At 46.0% G+C, this 23,527-nt stretch overlaps 1 protein-coding gene across 4 annotated transcripts in view; it reads left to right on the top strand.

Annotated features, from left to right (window-relative positions):
• The window catches only part of LOC146185731 (uncharacterized), a 624,411-nt gene that overhangs the window by 494,225 nt on the left and 106,659 nt on the right, over positions 1-23,527 (top strand). For all 4 annotated transcript variants that reach the window (XM_084606656.1, XM_084606657.1, XM_084606654.1 and 1 more), the window contains 2 exons: positions 895-1,287; positions 18,361-18,672. In XM_084606656.1, coding sequence (XP_084462782.1) covers positions 895-1,287; positions 18,361-18,672 — 705 coding nt within the window. The remainder of the gene's footprint in view (positions 1-894; positions 1,288-18,360; positions 18,673-23,527) is intronic.

Raw genomic sequence — 23,527 nt, 5'->3', positions numbered from 1 at the left:
TCCTGCCGACGCAGTATGCCACCATTGGCCCAGTTGATTGTGCTGCTTGTAATGTTGTCTGGTGTCGTCACACAGCCTATCAGTTCCTGGCCGTGTCACCTGCTAACTAGCACCTGCCAGAGTAGCCATGCCCATGATTTTCCCTCACAGCGCCGGCGCAGGATTTTCTGGAGCAAGGGGCTTTTAACTCTCGCGGTATAACTCGCAGCACCAGGCAGTACTATCGAGGTGAACCACGAAAATTCGCCACGTCTGCCTGAGTTGCTCGTTTTTCAAAAGATGTCATTTTTTTTTACCGGCCCAGAATCCTGATATACCGAATCCTAATATACCGAATCCTGATATATCGAATCCTGATATACCCGATATACCGAATCCTAATATACCGATATATGATAAGCAGGAATTTCAAACGTATTGACACCGTGAAAACATCCCTAGATGCTTGGAAAGCAGTTTGAAAGTCGCGTTCGCAATCGTAGAGCCATGTCGCCAAAGGTTGGTGTCAACGATATTGGATCAGCGATAATGGGAAGAGTGTTATGCCCCTCACTTGAGAGCTTTGACTGAAGGCTCTAGATATAGCAGTTACCATTCGTGGTATTTTGAACAATATTAAGAAGACGATTAAGCTTTGTCTTAAGAGCGTGAATTTTTACCATTGAGAGACTGGCACAGAGTTTGGCAACGTGTTAGACATTTAGACATATTCAGTTGGATTGGATTTTTTTTTTCGAGGAAGGGGGGAGGGGGGGGGGGCAGTATTTCTCTTATTTCTTGGTTGGCACATACACTTACGACGAACAGTATACAATTGGCGGTACATATAAGTAAAAAGCCTGTATGCCCCCGTTATACTGACGCACCGCGCATTCGCTGCTTCTCCACATGCAGATGGACCCCTGGGCAGCGTCGGAGCCATCGAGATCACCAAGCTGACCGTGCCGCGCGTGGTAGAGAGCGGAAGGCAAGGTCCTTTCGAGCTTGACTGCCAGTACCGATGCAACGAGTCCGATTCCAAGCTGGTGGTCAAGTGGTTCTTCAACGCCGAGTCGCAGCCCTTCTACCAGTGGATCGCCGAGCTGGAGGACCCAGTGCTGACGGACCGCTACGCGGACGCCATCGACATGGACCGGTCGCACGCTCCGGGCGGCGCAGAAGCATGCAACGTACACACGTGGCACCTGCGTCTGGTCAGGCCCACCATCGACATGAGCGGAAAGTACCGCTGCGAGGTGCTCACGCTAGCCAACCAGGACAGCGCTGAGGCCTCCATGACGGTCTTCGGTAAGCGCCCTGCTTTACAACCATCTATATATAGGCACCTCGTCAATTTCAGGTGTTTAAGAAGCGGGGTAGATGTGGGTGAGGAGAGAACCAAAGATATAAAGCAGTTCGGCTTCACAGCATTGCAACTCTAACTTGAATCAGACACGGACGTGATTATCAAGGGAAACAATGATCCGTAACTTCGTGCATGCTCTTTAACCGCACCGTTAGGGGGGGTGTTGGAAGGAAGCATAAACTAAGCTGAAAAATGACATTTATTCGAAGATAATTCATCACTGAAATAAAAATGGCGTAAGCAATGATAAAAACACATTAGTAGATAAAAAAATAAGTCTACTAACGTACTTGAATGTACGCATATCTCATCGTAAACTGCACTACAATCATTGTATCTTCAAAAATCGCAAAAGCTTTCTATTATAATATTTAGGCCGTCTGTGCTGACTCATTCATGCTGTACAGAGGATATTTTTGATGATAAAAATTTAGAGGTTGATTAATAAAACGCCATTAGCGAGATTATAATGAAGGTTGAAAACGTTGACTTAGTATGTAGCTGTTGTGCTGGGTTTTATGGCGAATAGGTAACGCAGGCAGTCATGCGCCGAACTCGGGAAAGGTGTCAAACTTGGCTAGAAGGTGTCCAAAGTTTTTAAATTACTAATTGTTTTCTCAAAACACTCCTTTATTTAAAGCTTCAACAAGTGAAGTCATTAGCGAATCCTCTCCGTGAAAAAAAGAAAAAGTGATGGCTGGTGAGAAGCGGCGTGCAGTCTTGACTTTACGATGACAAATCATTTTGCGTCACATTTTTCAAACGTCACATGTTTACTATTTCTTTTCTGTTATGATTCGATTCCTTCCAGTACTTCCATGTGGACTTTTCACCTTTCGGGAGGTTGAATTGTGAATTTGTTTTTCGGCTTATCACAAGGTTGCATCAATCGTCCTCAAGGAAGCACTCTTCTTTTTTTTTACTTCCCCATACTCGTTGAATAGACCTCATCGGACATCTGCAGAGGAACCGGACAGTGAAATAACGGATGGAAGAGAGCAAGTAAAGAAAGCTAGAAGCACGGTTTAGAAGTTCAACTGCGTGCAAATGTACGAACGAGTCTGGGTAGTTTCGGTATGTCACAAGCCGGAAGTTGGAATATGAAATCAAATATATATGATTGGTGTACTCCATCAGGCTACAGGTCGCTGATATAGGCATATACGCCCCCCCCCCCCCCCCTCTCCCCTTTCGATACACTGAGGAAAACGTCGTCCAGGCTTCGCAGCTAGCGTAGCCAGAAGGAGCTTCTGGCTACGCCTACGTTTTATTTTTATTATTTATTAGAATAAAAAGAACGCATGTATAGCTCTTTTTTTTTTTAACTCCAGACGGAAAGATTCCAACTTCTGACGACACAAGCGAGACGGTCTCATTAATGATGCGCAAGCAAAAGATCGGCTTGATGTCTGCGCCGATTCTTTTAGACAATAAGCGTTGACGCCATCAACAGAGTTTCACGTTTATTTTGTATTTTGTGACCGCCATAAAAGCTCTGTTTTCATTCAAAATGGCATCTTTTGTTTTATAGCGTTTCATTCATGCGACCAAAATAGTATGTCCTCAGAGTTCCTTTATTTCTAGCGTTCATTCGTTAGGCACTGGTGAAGCTAGGCTGGAGGCGAAGGTTTCTATCCTTTCTTACCATATCCTTGGTATTCAATTTTAAGCTAACCGAGCGTCTCTTTGCTAAAGATGACTTTCTCTCTTTTGTTCTTTTTCAAAAGTAATTCAGCCCTGCTCCGTGCTGTTTTTTCCTGCCACGCCTAGATTTGCCTATCGAATCTGTTTCGCAATCCTGTCAGACCCAGAACCTGCGCCGGCTGTGGTCTGTTTTGGAAATCTAGTCGATTTCTCATAAGCCCTAGTTTCTTGCACTTGACAGTGAGGCCAGATAAGGAAATGGAACGAACGCTTCTGAGTGCATTGACTGCGTATTTCTTTATGCCAGCGCTATTCATGTTTGTGGAGCTATATTGCTGCAAAACGTTTGCGCACATCATTGTTTGTTAGGGCTCAGTTTGCAAAATCACATCGCGAATAATAGCTGGCGATTCTTGCAACACAGAAAGCTCAGTGTTCTGCAGTATCTTGCAATGGCGCAGCACCACAGTCCTCAAAATAAGTGAGGTACTTCGTTAGCTCTCGCTTCGTTACAAAATTCGCCTTGAGAAAGGTCTGTTATGCCTGCCTTTCTAGCTCGCAGTTTTACGAAATCAACTGCAAAATGGTTTTATAGATCGCATGCCACACGCTTGTAGAGCAGAGCGTGTAGCCCGCCACACTTCGCAATTCTCAATTTCGCTTGCCACTCGCAGAGGCCTCAAACAGAACAACCTGCAACCGTTCGCAGACAGTTAAAGGGAGAAATGTCGAAGGCGTTGTTTCCATGTGTTGTCCCTGTCCTTGGTTTGAGTTCTAGCTTTGAGTTACCATGGGGACCAATGTGTTGAGGTTGCTATAAACTGGCTTAGTAGCGATTGACCTCTGTACGCTCCGAGGGTGTCAATTATTTATTGTCCTGGTTATATTTTTTCCTTAGTTCTTATGTGCCTCAAACATCGCAGTTCTTTGTACACTCACTCACTCACACTCACTCACTCACTCACTCACTCACTCACTCACTCACTCACTCACTCACTCACTCACTCACTCACTCACTCACTCACTCACTCACTCACTCACTCACTCACTCACTCACTCACTCACTCACTCACTCACCCACTCACTCACTCACTCACTCACTCACTCACTCACTCACTCACTCACTCACTCACTCACTCACTCACTCACTCACTCACTCACTCACTCACTCACTCACTCAGCTTCGGCTTTGAGCAGTAACGTTCAAAGCATCTAGCCAGAGCTGCTATTTTGTTTTCACTCTCGCTTTTACTACATTTACAGAAAGAACATTGTTTCTCGTGTGTTCCCATATCCGCAAAGCGTAGAAAGATGGATAGTCCCCCAGGTAAATAGGCAAAAATAATTCGCATCTCACTGGCAATAGCGACATTCAAAAATAAATGAATTTCACTGAAAATAATTTCAGGCTGGATGTCACGGGAATCGAACCCGGAACCTTCATATCTCGCGTCAAATACGCAGCCATTCTTTTCTTCTCAGCATAATAATTACAGCAGAGAAATTATCTATATTCGTGAACAATATACGAACAGCTAAAGCGGGGCTCTAGAACTATGTCCTGTCATGTCTGGTATAGTGCGACAGCTCACGACTATATGAAGATCATGCGTAAAGTTAGAGATGCACTGATTAAGGAATGCACTGATCAAGGAAATAGCGGTTAAAGCTGGTATCAACGCGCATTTCCGTGAATGGTTGGTGTGCATCATCGAGGATCTGCAAGAGAAAGAAGGTATTCATAGGCTCCATTATTGCTGTCACGTCTTACCTCTAAAGACGGAACTTAAGTGTTCCCCTTTTTTTTATTATTATTGCGTCGCATACGGCTGCATCGAGGAAGTAAAGGCGAGCCGCTCTGAAAACGCTACGATCACTGCCACAACTGCTTTCTCAAGACAGCAGTAAATACATGCCTGTCACGACCAGTACGTAACACATGTGAAACAATCGATAACCTCGCTGCATGTGCGCAGCCATCTCGCAAAACTATTCCTTGTACCGTGTCCGCAACACACGTTACAACCTGCATTGCAACCGATGGGATTTCGACATCCTTCGTTCAGCACGCACGAGCATTCGCTTTCTGTGAATCGAAAGCGCGGGAAACACCCACATTTCGTCAGAAACCTTAAATTCTCGCACATGCCAGCTTATCACGAAAAACGCGGCAGCGCACTTCTCAAGGAGTATGTATTTGTTGGCCTATTTGCACAGAAAATCCATCGAGCCTTGTAAAATGAAAGCTTCGAACAAGAAAACAAAAGAAAGAAAAAAGGGGGGGGGGGGGGGGGGGGGTTCAAGATGTGCCCCAAGTGCTTGAATGTTGATCATAATTGTATATATTATTGAAATAGTATGACACCTGTTATGTATATGGGCTCAGACAAAATAAGACAAAACAGATCAGGGACTAGTTGAGTTCTTCCATGCTTGCGAAAGATGTCGCGCCACGGCAGAATTTATCTTTTTCTCTCAGTTTCGCGAATTACTGCGCTCATGCATGGCAGCCTATGATACCCAGGATAAAAATGACCTACACTGAGCGATACAGTGAAGATAACCGGTTGTGCCGTCGGCTGCTTCGCGCTTACGAGCGTACGTGTTTACGCACTCACCCCGCAGAGTAGCTGAGCGCATTTTCTCATTTGTACGCCCCCACCATATCTGCTCTTGCCCCCTTTGCCCCCTCTCCTGCACGCATCAGCGGCGTTGGTCAAAAAACTATCTCCCAGCGGTTATTTCCCAACGCTCCTTTGTTGCGAAAGCCCTCTGGGCTAACAGATAGGGCTTCAACGTTTCGTCCTGCCGTTTCTATCAGTACGTTTTTGTGTTTCCTTCGCGAGCATTGTCAATTAGCGCCACCGATGTGTCGCAAATCCGCTTCCTTCTCTTCTTTCCCCGCCCGCAGTGGTCTGGGAGGAGCAGCAGCAAAATGCATTCGACGACAGACCACTCGTGTCAAGGCGCATTCCCCAGGCGCGCGACGCCAAATGCTGCTCATAAATCGGCCGATCCAACGCACTGGGGGCCGACTTGAAGTCGTTAGCGTCGGGAGTGCGTGAGGCTGAGAAAGCTGCGCGCGTGTGGAGAGGAAAGGTCGTTACTCGTTCCTTGTACGCTGTATCTCTCGGGCCGATGTTGCCCACTGGGAAAGGCGTCGGGTGACGCCGCCTTCTCCGCCCTCGTCGGAGCTCTTTCTGTGTTATCAAGTGTGGACGTGTCCGCCTGGCAAATGAAGCCAGCGCGCCGGACACAAAAGAGGACGACGTCGAAGCCCCAATGCTAGCTTGGATTTCTTTTTTTTTTTTTTCGCACCAGCTTTCTTTCTCTCGCTGGTTGCTTATGTTTGATTCTTCCGCGCGTGTTCCTGGAACACCCCCCCTTTTTTTTTCTTTTTTTTTCTACCCACCCTCTCAAGGCACTCGTCGCCGTTGTTGTCGTAGCTGCTGCCGGCCTCGATTCGATTAAGACCTTTATGACCCTCTACCCGTGTTATCGGTTCGTTGTGCCTTGTTCGAAGAGCGCTTGCGGGAATACACGCACTTCATCGTGACTTCTTTCCCCACGTTCCCTTTTATTTTTCTCTGCCGACGTCACCTTCACGTTATTAAGTTCTCTTTTATTGTTTCGCTTTCCTTCGTCGTTTCTCTAAACCTCTTCCCGCTTTCCTGATCGCCTCCTCTTTCTGCTTCTCTTGCCCCACAACCTCCTTTTACTTTTAAGCTTCGCTTCTTGCCGAAAGGCGATATTGACTCAACTTTGTTCAATCTTTCGGTCGCCTCCCGTTCTATATCTTGCTCTCTTTCCTTTCTACCCCCCCCCCCCCCCCCTTCCTCTCTCCCTTCCTGGCTTCTTCACCTCGTATACTTTCCGCGGCCGTAGTACGAGTGCATGTTAAACAGTGCCTCAGGGCTCGCATTTATTATATCTCAGGCTTCTTCCTCTCCTCCCCGAGCTCCGTTCGTAACGGGCCGGGCAGTCACGCGGCAGCACCGGAGAAGGGACCCCGCAGAACCAAAATATGCACGCACGTAGCTCGAAGCAGCCCCGTGTTCATTAGTGGCGCTGATCAATCGACACTAAATGAATGTGACGCTGTCCTCGTCGACTAAGGTCGTTTCGCTTATTCCTCACGTGTTTTTCTTTTTTTCTCTCTCTCTTCGTTCCTGCTATTGGCTTATTCATACCACGTTCCCCCACCATCACCCCACTCTACTCTTTCCCTTTCTATAGTGCCCGTAATTTCGTGATACTGGACGTACCATTTTGGCCCGCTGGTGTTTTAGCTCCTGTATGTCAGCAGCGGCGCTGCCCCCCCCCCCCCCCTTACTTTCTTTCCCTCTTCGTTACTTTTTTCCTGCACCAACATGCCACACGAACTTTGTCAAAACTTCCACTACCAACCGCGTTCGATGCTCGTCTGTTTTTCTTGCTCTCAATATTTTTGGTGGATGTCAGCTCTATGCTTATCTTATCGAACCGAAAAAATAGGCGGGTTTTAGCTTTTTTTTTTTTGCTGCATTTTGCCGTTTTTTATTTTTATTTGTCTGCCATACACTCCTCTGAAAGAGTCACAGGTGTGGCTTTGATGGCCTGCTTGTTCGTTCGTGGCCCGCAACACTATCTAAAGTGCGTTCTATTGGAAATCTCGTTCCTGTAAGTTTGGCAACGATGATTACTAAACTAACCGGCTGGAAGAAGTTGCTGGTTATTGGTATATGCGGTTAGGGCCTGATATTTTCATGGCGCGTCGCGTTTCCACGCTTCCCAACGAGTTTTTGCCTCATAGAAATAACTTTCTGCTCGTTTTCTGACACTGTTATGTAATTCATATATTTAAGGATGTTCACAGGGCTGTTGTACGCATTATTACTCATCATGTATCTCGAACAAGAAAAGACCTGCTGATTTTTCGTCACGAAGTAGTAGCTTCAAATTAACAGCACACAAAAACGACTCCATTTCGATGCTCCGAACACCTGCGACGGAAAGATTTTTCGTGCTGGTTATCAAGATCGACGGAGCCCTTCTCGAGTTGCAAAGGCCGCGATCCCCATATATACACGTACAGTGTGATAATCCTGCCAGTACTGTTGCAACTGTACGCTAACAAAGTCGGCAGCAAAGTAATAATGAGCACAAATTTGCAGTAATTGAAAGTGATAACGCGTACATTTTTAATCTGATGAACTTGAACAATTAATATAACAAGAATAATAAAGATGTCACTGTTCCAGAGTCACACAACCAGGCCGTTGTTTTCTTTTCTAAATGTAGCATTTTTAGCACGTTGAGGCCTTGACAAAGATTTAGTGCAAGATTTCTTTGATTGGAGTAAACAAAGAGCCGGAAAAACGTAGAGACAATCATGGACCGTCTAAGCTACTTTCAAAGCATCATGATTAATATTCTACATTTAAATAGTTTTTTTTTTTTTCGTTACCAGCAAAATTAACGTAGCCTTATTGACAATAATTAAAAATGCACTCTGCACAGCCCACCCAGTATCTGTGAATGAGTGCGTAGTTGATTTGCGGACCTGTTCGCTGCCGCTTAGTTATTTCCGATTGTGCCTTAATATTATATCAGTGAATGTGATTACTTACAAAGCACTGCAGGCCTCTTTTTATATACTCAGCATGATAATATTACTGTGGCTTCCATGATGAATTGAGAAGTTTTAAATTTGAGCAATTAAATGCCTGTTTCATATTAATCCATGTTTCAAGCGCTGCGGAGCAGTTTTCAAAAGCGCCCTCTTTAATTCTGATTCGATCATGGACGGTAAAATTTTGTCTGTATTATTTTCTCATAACATGAGCATTAATCAAGAGTTCCGTGTTTTGTAATGACGGGAACGTGAGTAGCAATAAACGTCGCTTAAGCACGAAATAAAAATGCAAATAAAATTTACGAAGCAACCAGGACTGAAGAGAAGAAGCTTTTAGCGATACAAACACTATCGGAAGTGCTTCCGAGCGTCACTTTTCTTAAGAGAACAGAGAATACGCGGCGGCTTTTGCATTAGTTATGCAGATGAGGCCAGAAGCTGAACCTGAGCGTGGCTTTAAATGATTGATGAAGGCATACCGAAAAGTGCTTCCAATCGAAAAGTGCCAGAAAAATTACTCGCCGAGGAACTTGAACACGAGGTCTTGTACTTTAATGTTACTCGCCGCGAAGCGATCTTGTTCTTCTGCTCACTTATCCTCTCAAGCGCACTGCCGCTCTACTAAAACAAGAAAAGTGGAACTAAGTCACGCATAGTGTAATTATAAGCAAATTAGTTTACACGCTAAGACGATGGAGGAAAGCTTAGCGTGTCGGATGGCTGACGAAAAGTCGTGACATTAAAATTCGCACAGAATTACCGTTCCGGGCTACACACGTGTGAATATGCAGGTGCACTTAACGCTGCTGCTACGCGAGAATGCGAAATCACTATCTTGCTTTACGTTGTGTTCTTTTATGATTCAGTCATGATACGTTTCATTATGACTGACTCATTATTATGACTTTGAGTCACGGCTATGCGTAATATTTGTACGAACTCTACACCTTACATTACGCTGCTTTGTAAAGTGCTGAGTCATGTTTCAGCCGACTAGTTATTGATCAGCCCCGTCGCTTGGCAAATTGGCCGGACGCACGCTCGTGAGGAGGATCGTGCTTACGCTGCCCAAGTTGCCAGGAGTGACATAGGCATAAATTTTCGCTTTAAACAAGCCTTACGAACATTCCTGTATACGGCCTAGCAGTACCGTCTTACTAAAGATCCAAGGGTCGCAGTAGGTCCGATTTCCAACTCATACGTGCTGCCAATATTGGTAGCTACTGCATATTCGACCGTGGCATGTGTTATCATGACGTCACGAAAACCGCCTACCAATCTGGTCATGTCACCTGCCGCCGGCCAGACCACGCTCGCGATTTTTCTGACATACAGACAGACAGGCCGACACAAATTTTCGCTCATTGGGGCTTTCAATTATTTCGCATACCGCCATTTGTGGCTCTGAGTAGTTAGGAATGATCGATGTATAGGCGAGGTGTTATTGAAAGCGTCGCTATCTCCCCAACTTCGAGTCTCCTCAGTGATCGAAACACCGAAACTGGAACATCCGGTTACAGTGTGTCCACCAATTAGATGTTCGAGGTCGGGAGATAGCGACACTTTCGATAGCGACACGAACTCGCAATACGGACCCTGGGACTTTATTTCCGCAGCCACAGTTCAGGCGCTTCAGATATAAGATAACAGATACCGGGGCTGGCGAACATATTTTTTTGTTTTTGATATTTATTTAATAAATCGCCACTTACAACGTACGTCCTCTGAAGGACACTTAAGAAAGATTTTCCGCTTAATCCTGATCGCGGTATCAGGTATCTCCCAATTGAAAACGAAGACGGTATTCCTTATGACCTTGTAAAGGCCTGCATAGTATACGCAGAAGTTGGATGACGGTGTGTCACACAGGTCTGAAACTGCAACGGCTTTAGATTTCGATAAGTTTCTAGAGGTTGAACCATCATAGCTTGCAATTTAAGCGTGCGAAATATCTTAGCGCTAGGATTTGAAATAGCAGAGCAAATAGCTATTAAAGCCACAACTGCTATCAGGCTTCTCCGCACAGCACAGCGACGGGCGGGGAGCACGTGATGGCAGCATTGACTGTACCAGTACATTTTCCGCATAAAAACGTTTCTTTTTCAGAGGTAAAAATAACGCTAATGAAAGCAAAGCTCTAGAAACGTTGTTTAGTGGCATCAGAAAAGAAAACGATGGGGGCGAAGGTAACGAAAATAGAAAGTAATACCGTCCTTGACGTCATTACTGAGTTTAACCGCAGTCCTTTAGTGCTGTGAGCAGAAGCTCGAGGTTTAATCGTCGATTACACAATCAGTTTGAACGCTAGCGCAAAAACACTTTGCATGCGTTACCTACAGCCCCTGTATATTTCAATCCTTGAATATCGCGTAATTCTCGAAAAGTAATGCAGCTGCTCTCACGTCTCAAAAGTATACGAGATAGCGACTTTAAAAACTCCTTTTCATTCCGTGATTGGATTTTGCATTGTTTAATTATTAGAAATCCTAATTAAAAATAATTGTTTTTTGATATCGGTACACTTCGCAAACACACCTTAGTGCGTCATACGCGCACAATGCGTTCACTAGGTACCTCGATAACGCATTAGGTACCAACGATATTTCGGGGCCTATGCAAAAAAAAAAACTATGAAAACCGTAACAAAAACTGCCGTGGCTTATGCGCTACGCACCTGTCTGTTATGCAAAGAGCATGGATTCGAACTACAGTGGTGGTTAGTTTATTTTGTTGAATTGCGTTTTTTTTTTTTCGACATGTTTGTGGGTTACAGTTCTCAATTATTGGTTACGGTGACGGCGACTGTATTTCGGCTGGACGAGGCCTGTATAATTCGTTGCCACATAAAAAAGAGTCACTTAATTGAAACATTAAAAGTAAATACTTCATTCACAGAAGGCACTCAGCTGAAAATCAGTGTATAAGAGTGACACGGTCGTTATTGCGAAGAGAGTAGAATCATGAGCTTGTCAGTTCCTAGCTAGCCGACATATATCGATCAGGACACTCAACCACAGGTTTGCTTGCATTAACGACCTGTGCTACATGCTCAATTTCTGCAGAGTTCCGCAATAGGCGAGCCATTATAATCTTGTACAGCCTTCTTATCGATCCGCCTGTCGTCTATAAATGGCATTTCTCTAAGTTTAACATGGCACATTGGAGTCCGGGGCAACTAAACCAGTACTCCTTTGGGGCGCCGTGACTATATATATATATATATATGCTCCTGAAGTAGGTAGACCGTGCCACATACCCGCGAGGATAGCGCGAGACACCGGTGGCACAAACCATCGCATCAATGTTGGTAGTCTGTTGGCAATGCATTGGTCCAACGTTAGGCCGTATAATATTACCAACATAGCACCAATATTGGGCAAATGGTTTGTGCTGCCTAGGATAGAGATAAAAGTAAGAGTAAAGAAAGTTTCTGTTCAATTAGGTTCAAGATAAACATCTAGTAGCGCATGCTTTAAACTATTCAGTACAGTGACTGAAATTTTACGCGTTTGCCGAAGCCTATATCGGCTCATCAATTAGGTCAATCAGTTTTCCTGTACTCCGCATGTCAGCCTTTTGGAACAAAGCAGACACAATGCAGTGGCCACGAGAGCCAATCGTGGTCTTCGTCCATTATTTCTTCATCAGCCCGATCAGACATGCCACCGGTGGAAAAATGGGGTACGCGTACCAATAGCGCCGAACATTGGCCGCATGCTTAAAAGCCGCCCCGCCATCTCGTTGGAGCGAAAGCATCCCGCCTCTGCTGCTGCTCATTCTCTGAGGGGATGGTCAGAGAGAGGCCGCTGAAACTGCGCCGCACGTGTTGTCGAATGAAGTATTCGGGACACGCTCCCTGGAGCACTTAGGCCGAGTAACGCTGAGCCGGGTATAGGGGGCCACGGTAGGCCAACTTTTCTAGAAACGCGGGGCCAGTATCAAAATAAGCACAGCCGCGAGCGCCCACATATAGCTGAGACCTGCTCGGCTGGAGACATGGTAAAGCAAAAACTGTTTTCGTATTCGGCGGAAAACAGCTAACCGCAGACTTACCTTGCTCAGAGTCTACCAAAAGCCGATTCTTCGATCGTAATATGGCGCGTCTTTGCGCGCCTACGGTTTGAGAAATCGAACAGCCATTAGGTACTGATAGACTTCGATATATGTTATGTTGAGGACTGCTATTATGCTGAGTGGCAATTTAAATGCGACCACATTTATGGCGCTAATAGAGGCAACAACAGCTAGGCGCGGTTACGCTACATGTACGTGAGGTTTTATTGCGATAGCAATACTGCGCTAGGTTTCGGCCCGTTGCGTCGTGCTGGGAAGGACGTTCACGTTTCACCTCACCACCAAAATTTTAACACAAGGAGTGATTGATAGGACGATCAACATCATCTGGACCCCGGCGCACGAATCTGTCAGCGGTAACGAGGCGGCCCACAGTGCAGCTCGAGATCTCTACCTCCGAGCTGTACAGGATGGCTCGGCTCAGGCAGAACATAATAGAGAAGGGCGATTAATTTCGTATCAAGACATTACAGAACACTACAGGCAATGCCGGAGGCGTTTCCCCCCACCAAAAACGGCGTTAAATAGAGGTCAGGCTATGGCGTGGAGACGCCTGCAGACTGGAGTATACCCAAACCCAGTACTAAATAAACACATCCGATCGGACTGCGAGGACGATAAATGTAAAAGTGTGGGGCGAGAGGAACCCTCGACCATATAATTTGGGAGTGCGCTTACTCCCCAGGCAGGGCGCAAAACGTTAGCAGTAGGGAAGCCTGGGAAGCCTTATTGCGAAGCTCGGACCCTGAGCTCCAACTCACCGCCGTCCAACTGGCAGCAGAGGCCGCCGGCGAAACCAAACCGGCCAGCATCTAATGCGACCATCCCGTGCGGCTGGGCCGCTAAGTCCCCTCCCCCTTAAAGGGGGGTGAGACAGAGCGGCCCAGGCGGTGTGGTCCTTCTCTGTTGGACAATAACAGTTTTCAACAACAACAACACGTTTCACCTTGAACAGCCGAAGAAGATGAAGATGATGAATAAAAGAAGAACAACAGCGCTAGCTCACCGTCAGTTAATGCTTTCGCCTTACATTCAGCAGCATTGAACCCTTCTCATTTATATGTGGGCTGGTAGCTTACGCTCTCGCGTCATACTCTTAAAGGATGAGCTTAAGTGTCCCCAATTTTTGCACCTTACACTGATAGGGCGTGATAGGGGAATAATATAGCAGGCAAAAGAAGCTTCTGTCGTTGCTATCGCAATTCAACTAGGGTTAACCAGAGTTAAACCACAACTAATTTTTCTTTATCGTTGCATGGTTCCCCGCTGAAAACCTGCCAATTTCGTTGTTGAACTGCTACAAGGAAGACCAGGTTAATTAAGCGCATCAGTATTCTAGGGTCATAACGCCAGGCTTGATGTTCCATAGCAAATTTTTTCTCTCTCACTCGCTGTGACATTTTTGCTCTCAATTAAATGTCTAAAACCCACCTTCAATTCAGCTTACAATAAATGGCGTGCTAGGCCCTGCCTCCTGTACTCAAATGAGTTTGTGTTTATTTGTCTTGATGCGGTGCATGTGAAAAATGTATGGACGAAATTCTACAGAAGAGGGTACCAAGGTAGGAACCGTCAAAGGACCTCCTATGAGGGAAAATTCAAAAAGTTAAGTATAGGATCGCAGTCATTCGAGTTGCTTCAAGAGGGGAATCGGGCCATTAATGAATCTGCTTTCGTGCCTCTGATTTTTCAGCGGTCATAACCTTGACGTAAATGATATCAGTTACAGCAATGGTAATCAATTCTGTAGAGAGTTGGTTGAAGCATATTACATTGCTAAAGCTGAGGACAAGTGTGTGGCTAAGGCATCAGTTAGCCTTCATTGTAAGGAATTTGCTCTATTAGAAAAGTCGTTAGTTAGGCCTTGACTTTGAATTGGCTTTGAATTTTCTTTTTCATCTTCTTCTCAATTTCCTGCCATTCCACCGGTTAGGTTGTGTGCGTGCTTTTCGGAAGGAGTCTTCGTTGCTTTCTTCCGTTCGATAAACATTCAGTTGATAGTCCAGCCTTGTCCTGTCCTCTTCTTTCCCGTGCCTCGTCCTTTGGCTGGTTAAATATGAACCCTTACCGACTCGCCCAGTCGTCAACCTTGTTCGATATCAGTTACCTCGATTCAGTAAAAGCAGACAGAATTCGAAGGTTGCAGGAATAATTTAGTGCCTACATTAATTTTCACTTTTAATTTTTAAAAGTAACTTTCACCGCTGAGCATTGCTTCTGCCAACTACTCACCAGTTGAAAGGTTCATTGTGATAATGTTTTCATTCCTGCAAACGGGATTTAATTCTTACTTGTTTAACTTCACGCATCAAACGTGTACGCCTCAAAAGAAACGCGCTTGCAGCTGAGCGCAGCGAAGCTTATAGCGACGAAAGCGAAGAGCCAACGTGGCGGACTCCAGCACGTAGCCGGCGCCCGCTGTTACGACCAGTGCTTGGCGAGAATGGGTGGGCAGGAGCTAGGCATCACAGGTGTGAATACCGGCTCCCATAGCTACGGGAAGCCTACGCTTGCTTCCTCTGGCCGCTGTCTGAGCAAACAGGTTATCGACCGGCCAGCCTGGCAGCTTCCCGCGTCGCACCTTGGTCTCTCGAGCGCGATTCTTGGAGACTCACGCCTTTCCAGCCACTCCCTCCTCCTATCCTTCCATCTTTCTTTCTCTTTATTATTTCACTCCGCGGAGCAACAGCATGGCAGCAGCCACTCGCAGGGCCTCAAGCCATCTCCCCCTCCCCCAAGCATCTTTTTCCTTTTCGTTTTTTTTTTTTCTCCCGTTTTTGCCGAGAAACGAGAGAAAATGGCGTCATTGCTGTTGGCTTCTTTTTCCGGCGCCTTCCTCTTTTTGCCCCCTTGTTATTCTTTCTCCGCCGAAGTCAGCGCTGCTGCTGCGGTGGGTGGTGTGTTTTATGCTCGCCCGTAGCTACCTAACCTGGTCCCGACGGCAGCGACAGGCCTGTCTTTGTGTCGCGTGGCGTACCGTCCTTAGCGGCGATGAGACCGCGGTTATTGATAACGCGTGTCTGGCGGAGGCGGCTGCGGCGCGTCTGCGCCTGTACCAGAGGATATGGCGGGGAAAAAAAAAAATCTATATAAACATTTCCGCTTTCCTTTTTTTCGTGTCCTCGAAGCGAAAATCGCGGCTGCGTTGCCGCGGGGTCCCTTGTGTCGGGGCGATGTTCCTTGAAGTATCGCCTATCTCGCTTCACCCTTGAATCGGTGAAAGTTGCTTTACTTTGTTCTTTATTATTATTATTATTTTTTCTTTCAACAGACAAACGAGAAATTGCTTCGAGCTTCTCCAGCTTCCCTTGCTACGCACGGCAGCACCTAATCAGCGTTAGAAAAACCTGCATTTTTCATATGTTTGAGTTGAGAACGTACCTGGCTCTTGGCATCTTCTCCACAAAGAGCCGAGAAGTTGCCGATGAAGCAAAATTCCGATAAGGGATGTCTTCCATATCTGTCCCGCTCAGCTTTGATCTGCAAAAAGAAAATTCCACTCGGTATGACAAGCGCAAGTGTCAGGCTCTTCCCTGATATGTCGTATCGGGATGATGCCATTAAAAGATGTTGTCTTGAGAAAACATCTGAATACTTTTTTCGCAATATTTTTGGGTACTTTTTACCTTCTACCCCCCCCCCTTTCCACACACACACGCACACGCACACACACACACACACACACACACACACACACACACACACACACACACACACACACACACACACACACACACACACACACACACACACACACACACACACACACACACACACACACACACACACACACACACACACACACACACACACACACACACACACACACACACACACACACACTTTTTTTTCTATAGTCCTTTTTTGCTATTATAGTGCCGTTTCTTTCTTTTTTTTTTTTTTTTAGTATTCCCAAAATCCGAGGATCCTACAGCAGTTAAGCTTTTTATAGCAGCCAGGAACAGTTTAGCCGTCTACCTTGAGAAATCCCGCACAGAAACATATTACGTCTTTTTTGCTCAGAATAGCTCTGACCTTCCAGCCGAAGCTTCATCAGACCTGGTTACTCTAAAACTGAAATCAAAGGACTTCTGTATTCGTTTTAATACCTTGTTAGCCCATATCCTTCATGTAATGTTCCTTGGAGACCTTTGATTAACGAATGAATGAATTTCACCCCGCTGCAGTGGCTCAGTGGTGAGGGTGTTCGATCACTGATCTCGAAGACGCGGGTTCGATCCCGGCCGTGGTGGGGGCGTCTAAAGCGGAGGCGGAACGCCTGGGCGCCCGTGTGCCGTGCGGTGTTAGCGCACGTTAAAGAACCCCAGATGACCGAGATTGATCCTTAGCCTTGTGCCCCTTTTAGCCGGCGTAGATTTGAGAAGTCAAACGATATAAACCAAACTAAAGCAAGCCAAACATTCATAGATTATGAGTAGTGTTTCGGTGCGCCCTTACGCTGTCCGTCTCTATTATTATACTTATTTAATTTAGTGCCTGAAAGCTGTCGTAAATATCTTTCCGCCTCGCCTTGCCTTTTATTCAATGAGTAGCGAACGGTCACAGTAACTAAATTACTTGCACATGACCCCACTGACGTGTCGAGGGCGCCTTTCCATGAGCTTGGCCTGTATATTAGCTTTGGCTTCATGTCATGTTAGCTCGCCTTGCATCGACGCAACATAGTGACCTGCTGGAACAAGACGCTAATAAGGAAAAAAAAAGTTGGCCTGTCGTATTAAGTTTATGCAATTTTCTCTGGAAAGCTTCTTGGGCGCTGTCTTGATAGCGAGATAGAGCCCGCTTTGGAAATTTACGCATGGAAACAACTCAGCTCCGTGTTGCTGACCGTGCTACAATATCCAGTTTTGATAACATAGCTCCGCAAGTGTCGCAATCTGTGCATCTGGAAAGCACGTCAAGTAATTACGGCGATAAGCAATGGCGGCGGATGTTCGCAGGAACAGCGCTCTTACCACAAGAATACTTATTTTCTATACACCGTCTAGGATCCCTTTCCAGTTCCAGCTGTTAGAAACCCCACAGATTCCCCTTAATAACAGATTGTTTTTGAATGTTTGTTTGAGATTGCTGTTTTCGTTGTACATAACTGTTGCCCCTTTTCATCCGCAGCATAAGCATTCTGCTCTAGCGCATATGTATTACGCCCGTCAGCGGAAGTAAATAGAACAAAACAGCTTTACTTGAACATGCCTTGCGGATTGTTTACTACAGTATAAGAATGTAAACACTTCAATTGATGGCGCGCTGGCACATATACGCCTCGTCTGAATCTACGATTGCATCCTTCGAATTGTCAGATAGCTGACCAAAAAAAAAAGAGACCGCTCTCACATAGTGCAGTGAAGGGCAAAACGGGGGGGGGGGGGGGGGGGGGGGAGAGAAAGAAGATGGCTAGGTATGAAAGAGCACTGGAGCACTGAACATGGGTACATGGGTAGAAGGGGGGAAGGGGGGGGGGTAGCCTCAGTTCGCAAGTCGAGCCAACGTTTCGACGAAGACGAGTCCACTTGTCTTAACGTTGGCTCGACTTGCGAACTCTGGCTCCTCCTCTACGCTTGTTCAGTGCTCTTTCATATAATTCAGTGAAGCAACTTCCATTTTAGGCTTATGTATGCACTTTCAAGCTAACCCTTTTCTTCTCTGTGCACATCGCTCGCAGCGCCACCGTCCACGTTCCACTTCAACTACACCAAGTCGAGCAGCGAGCGCGCCACACTGCTGTGCGAGGTGGACGGCGCGTATCCGATGCCGCACCTGGAGATGTACCGACTCCTTCCAGACTCGGACGACAAGGCCTTGCTGGTCAACGTGCAGATGACCACGAAGATGAGAGACGGCCTGTACCGCGCCTTCACGACGAGCGAGGTGGTGGACTCCACACTGCCCCAGGACGAAGAGACGGAGTTCCTTTGCAGCTACACCTTCAAAGATATCAAGTACCATCGCTTCCAGAGGATCGTCTATGTTCCTGGTGAGCTGTCAGTTCTCTCCGCAGCAAGCATGCACCCACGACCACTGTTTTTCGTCATACACATGCACGCGCGAAGGGCACGGGTTGAACGTGTTGAAGCTGTCGTTCGTTTTGCCGTCCTTCTTGCATAGGTGCCAGAAGTAGAAGAAAAAGAACTTCACGTAGCGCTTCCTGTGGGTCGGTATAGCGAAATATTACGTAGAAGGCGAGACATTCTCATGGCTACCTCTTTTCTCTCACTGTTTAACTCGAGTTGTCGATCAAAGTGACAGATCGTGAGCTCTTATGTGCGGCAATAGGCTTCATTTAATGTGCTTACTTTTCTCACATGCGTTGCTACCATGAAAGTTTAGCGCGAATGCACTAAAAGAACTCCATACCCATAGCAAAATTGTCTAACGTCATGATGTCTAAAAAAAATCACGTGATTTCTTATCGAAATAGCGACGCAGTCGTTATTTGTACAGCGCTCGGGGTGGCGTCATACTATTTCGCTTCCCCTTCAGCGTCCATCTGCTAGTCAAGTTGAAAGGGTAGTACGCTATTAGAATTCGAACGAGGGCATATGTAGTACCTCCAATGGCATGGCATTTATTGTAACTGAAGATGTACCCCGAGAAGTGAAACAGATACAGTGTTTTTCTTTTCCCCAAGAACCAAACCAACTAAAGACCTTCAACTCGTTCGCTTTCGCAAGTCATAATCGATTTACTCGGAGTTAAATCCGGCCTTTTTTTTTTTTTTTACTTCGGTCATTTCGCTTTTATCACAATGTCGTAAACTGAATGCCTTACTCAGTTAGTCAATCTTCCTGTCTGTAAGTTCCTATTAGCCCTGTTCGTGGGTACCGTTCCGCACTCTACGGTATGCGACGCCAACTATACGCGTAGAGGGCAAGACACAAAGAGTTTCTGTGCGCATGCGCAAAAGACTAAGCCGTACGGTCACTGCTTCGCCCACGTCATTAATGAGCTGTACCAGCAACGCTGCAAGGCTTCAGAAGGGCGATGGAGCGCTTAGAAATACTACATAAGTTTTTGCTTCCGTTCTCTTTTCTTTTTTTTCCTCCATCGCTGCCTCAACCTACGTTGCGACGGTTCGGGCGAATCCTATATGATGCGTAATCCTGAACTAAGGGCCGGACCGGTGGCGTAACCGCCTGCGAGGTCGAGTCCGGTGACCGACTCCCGAAGCAGGAGGAGGAACGTTAGGGAACTGGTCTCTCGAATTCGGGAGTGAAGCTGAAAAACAAAGGCCCGAGTCACCCCTGGAAGAGTGGAGGCAATGCGTGGAGAGGCACATCTGGACAGGACGCACCGATGCTTGCTCGCGTAAACTGTCCCGTGTGGCACGGGATGTGCTGAAAAGAAATACTGCATGCAAGTCCTAAGCATCCCGTAAACTTCCTGTAACCCTCAGTTTAGGCACGAGCTTAAACTTTGTTTGCTAATACAGGCGAGCTGAGCTTGCTGTCCCGTAATCGGGACAACAAGAATGTGAGCGGAGCTTCGGCTACCGTGTTTGCCCCTTCCAGAAAAGAGAAAGATGTACCCTATTGCAATATAAACAGACTGCAGTTCAAGGAGATAGAAGTGAGCGCTGTGAATCGGCTGTGATTGCTCCTGTATTTTTCCGCGCTTTGCGCTGCTTCCTTGAAGTGTTTACTAAACTGTCTCCTACTCTAATCAATGCTTATGTGCACTCCATTCCTGGCGAAGTAAGAACAGACAAGCTGTGTGCAAAGATACAGCTTACATTGGAAGACTGAAAAAGGGCGGCAGTGTAAACTGCGTTTCCGTGTCTTGCTTGAGTGAACACGAATGGAGTCGGAAGAGGGGAAAAATAAAAAGAGGTGCAATAGCTGGAAACAAGAATAAAAAAAAAAACGCTGTCCTTCTTTCGTTCTCTTCCTCGAGGAAGATTTAGTCCGCCCTGGGGATACGCCGGGAGTAAGCATTCACAGACCGTTTAGGAAGAGAAAGAGCCGTGCGCTACGATGGCTTTCCCGCTGTAACAGTCGCTCTGTTGTGAAGCCGACTTCCCCTCTGTGCGTGCGGGTGCATGCGTGCGTTTCATGTGGCGCTGACACGCACACACACGCACGCGCACTGCCCAGGGATTTTGCGCTTCCGACTCGCTTCTCTGCCGAGCAGAACATACTGTCACAAACAGATCGGTGCTCGCATTGGATGCGACGACTGTGTCGGCGGGGAGGCGACAAAGAATGGGTACGCGCACTCGCTACCCGGCCAGGGAGGACGCCTCCCGTGATCTCTCAGGGGCGCAGTGAGGGAAGCGGGCAAACAAATGGCGCCCTTTCCTTCCTTTAACCTTTCTCACTTGTATAAGAAGATACCGTAGATTCGCGCTTACAGTGCTCTCTCCCTCTACTGGATGTTGCTGAACCAGAATAGACATGGGTACGTTTGTCTTGGTTCGCTATTTCTGAAGTGAATCTCATGGCTCTGCAGTTGTTTAGCACGAAAAGACGGAGCTCAGGAAAGAGAGATGGTGGACTAAGCATGTGCAATAACGTTTCTAGAAGTCAAAAGCCTGTCGTTCATCTGATTTATATGGTGTCATTGAGTTAATATTTTGAAGCTTTTTGCTTCTTGTAACTATGCTTCCACAAGGAAATTACACAGATCGCAAGGTCACTTCAACGTTGTTATTACTCTTTAATTAACAACTTCCCGAAAAGTAAAAACTGGTGCTTTGCTTGTTAACGTTTCCGTACTGCGTGAAGGTGTTTGCCTAAAAGAAATTACCCAATCAAAGAAAAAAAAAAAAGAAGACTACAGAATCGTGTCAAAAATACGACAAGATATTCTGTACTTCTGTCGTAAATGTAAGACCTTTCTGTAGTTCTGTAGTTTTTTGTTTTTTTTTTTTGTTGCCTGTAGTCCTGTAGTACTTTTTTCTGTTATAACTACAGAAAATTCTGATGTTACTACAAAATGTTTTGTTGTCACAGTAAGTTTCCTGTCAAAACCGCACAGAAATTCTGACGTAACAACAGAAAGTTTTTTGTAGTTTTTTTCCGACCGGGTAGCGCCAATTAACCGAGCTGAAAGTTTTACTTCGGTGCTGTTACTACGTGTTCACATATGCGCTGCTGTGCTGGCATAGCTGTGCAAAAATGATGAATATGAGAGCTATGAAACAACATTAATTATGCGTGTCACTATATGCGAAGAGGCATTTTCTCCAATTTATGCAGCCAACGAGTTTTATAAAACAGAGCTTTAAAATTACAAATGTGTTTTGCTAGCAGCAGCTGCAACTCTCCCAGACCAGTAATTGGTGCGAGGTAGGAAAATTTTATAATCACCGATTCTGCTGAGCTAGCGAAACGTCACTGTGTCTCTTGAAGCAAAATACTTATAATTTATGTATACGTCGTGTCTCGCATGTTCTTCTTAATTCCTCAAGGCTCAGGCAGCCTGTTTTTTGTTTTTTGTTTTTCTATTTTTTCAGGAATGCAAAAATGTGGTGGTCTGAAGGAACACGCATTGAGCCAAGGGCTAAATATGCGCGCTCTGAGATATGTTAGTCAGAAGTCAACCTCCTTAATCTTTTCCTAGCTTTGTGAATTGTTTTCTACCAAACGTGCTCCATTTATAATACGTACATTTCTTTTGTATAATATCTAGAATGATCAAGTTCCTTATATTACGGACTGAGTTCTTCGGTTAGACCGCCAGCTAACTTTTGAGGGCTTTAAAACTCGCGGTCTATAGGCCTGAAGACACGGTAGAAAACCTCGTGGCACGAGGGGAAGCCCTGGTGCGGCTGTATGTTCGAGCCCTTCTCCAGCAGCAGGGCGGAAGAGGATGCGCGCTTCCGACTCCGCGTTGATGGCAACCGCTCCGCGTCCTTCCCCCTCCTCTTCCAGGGGCTTCGGCAATCAACTTACCAAAGGCTGAACCCCCGTCCCCGCCACCGCCACTGCCGCTACTGCTCAACAGATCCCTGTTTGCTGCTCTGTTTGTGTGCTCATCTGCGTGCGTAGAAACGCGGTCTTGGCCTGCTCTGGTGAAGTGCGCGCTTACGTTGGCTCCAGCCTAAATCATTTCAGTCACTTCACTCATTCTTAGCCAACTTCAAAAATTCTGCTTCCTTTTTTTTTTTTTTCGCTAGTTTGTTGCAATACGCAGTTCTATTATTTTCACCCAGTGTCACGTATTGTGCATATTTTCCACTCGTCACCCTCCGCTATTTTTCCCCTTGTCGTACAAGCCGATGGCTTTTTACCCAGCCTATTGATATTTTCTTATCGATTTGCTTCAACGGCACAAAAATGAACCAAAATGAACATATATACATTTATTGAACTTGTATGAGCATGTGACGACAGAAGCATCGATTGGAAAATCGTTTCAGACTTCCACAGAAGGATTGCAGGCGGTAAGGGTGCGTTAGAGTGGACGGGCAACGGGCAGCTATAGTGACTGGTTCAGAGTGATATGTGCGCTGTGAGAAGAATATATGGTGCTTTGCACATGGGGTTATTATGGATTTTACGGAACAAAGATAAGCTTGACGTGCGACGACGGACTGATAAAGATGTCCTACCAGATGGTGATTTTAGGGTTGATCCACTGATATCATAAGAATTCAACATACGCGTGTCCTGGAAGCTCGATTTAGAGTGGTCTTGAGAGAACTAAGGAGTTAAGCTTTATGATGCTACCAAAAATGTTATGCTAATTCTGGTCTAAGATGAAGCAATTTATCTTCAGGAAAGGTGAGGCGAACGAACGACTAATAGGATAATCACTTAACATGCTGATGAGAGTGATGTAGATAACGTTTTTGAAAAACGCAATATTCTGTTAGCCGATGTTCTTAAAAC

The sequence above is a fragment of the Amblyomma maculatum genome, chromosome 6 (assembly GCF_055883805.1).
Source record: "Amblyomma maculatum isolate TAMU_Amacu chromosome 6, ASM5588380v1, whole genome shotgun sequence".
Lineage (NCBI taxonomy): Eukaryota > Metazoa > Arthropoda > Arachnida > Ixodida > Ixodidae > Amblyomma > Amblyomma maculatum.
The sequence above is the reverse complement of the archived record's forward strand: the minus strand, read 5'-3'. Positions and strand labels throughout refer to the sequence as shown.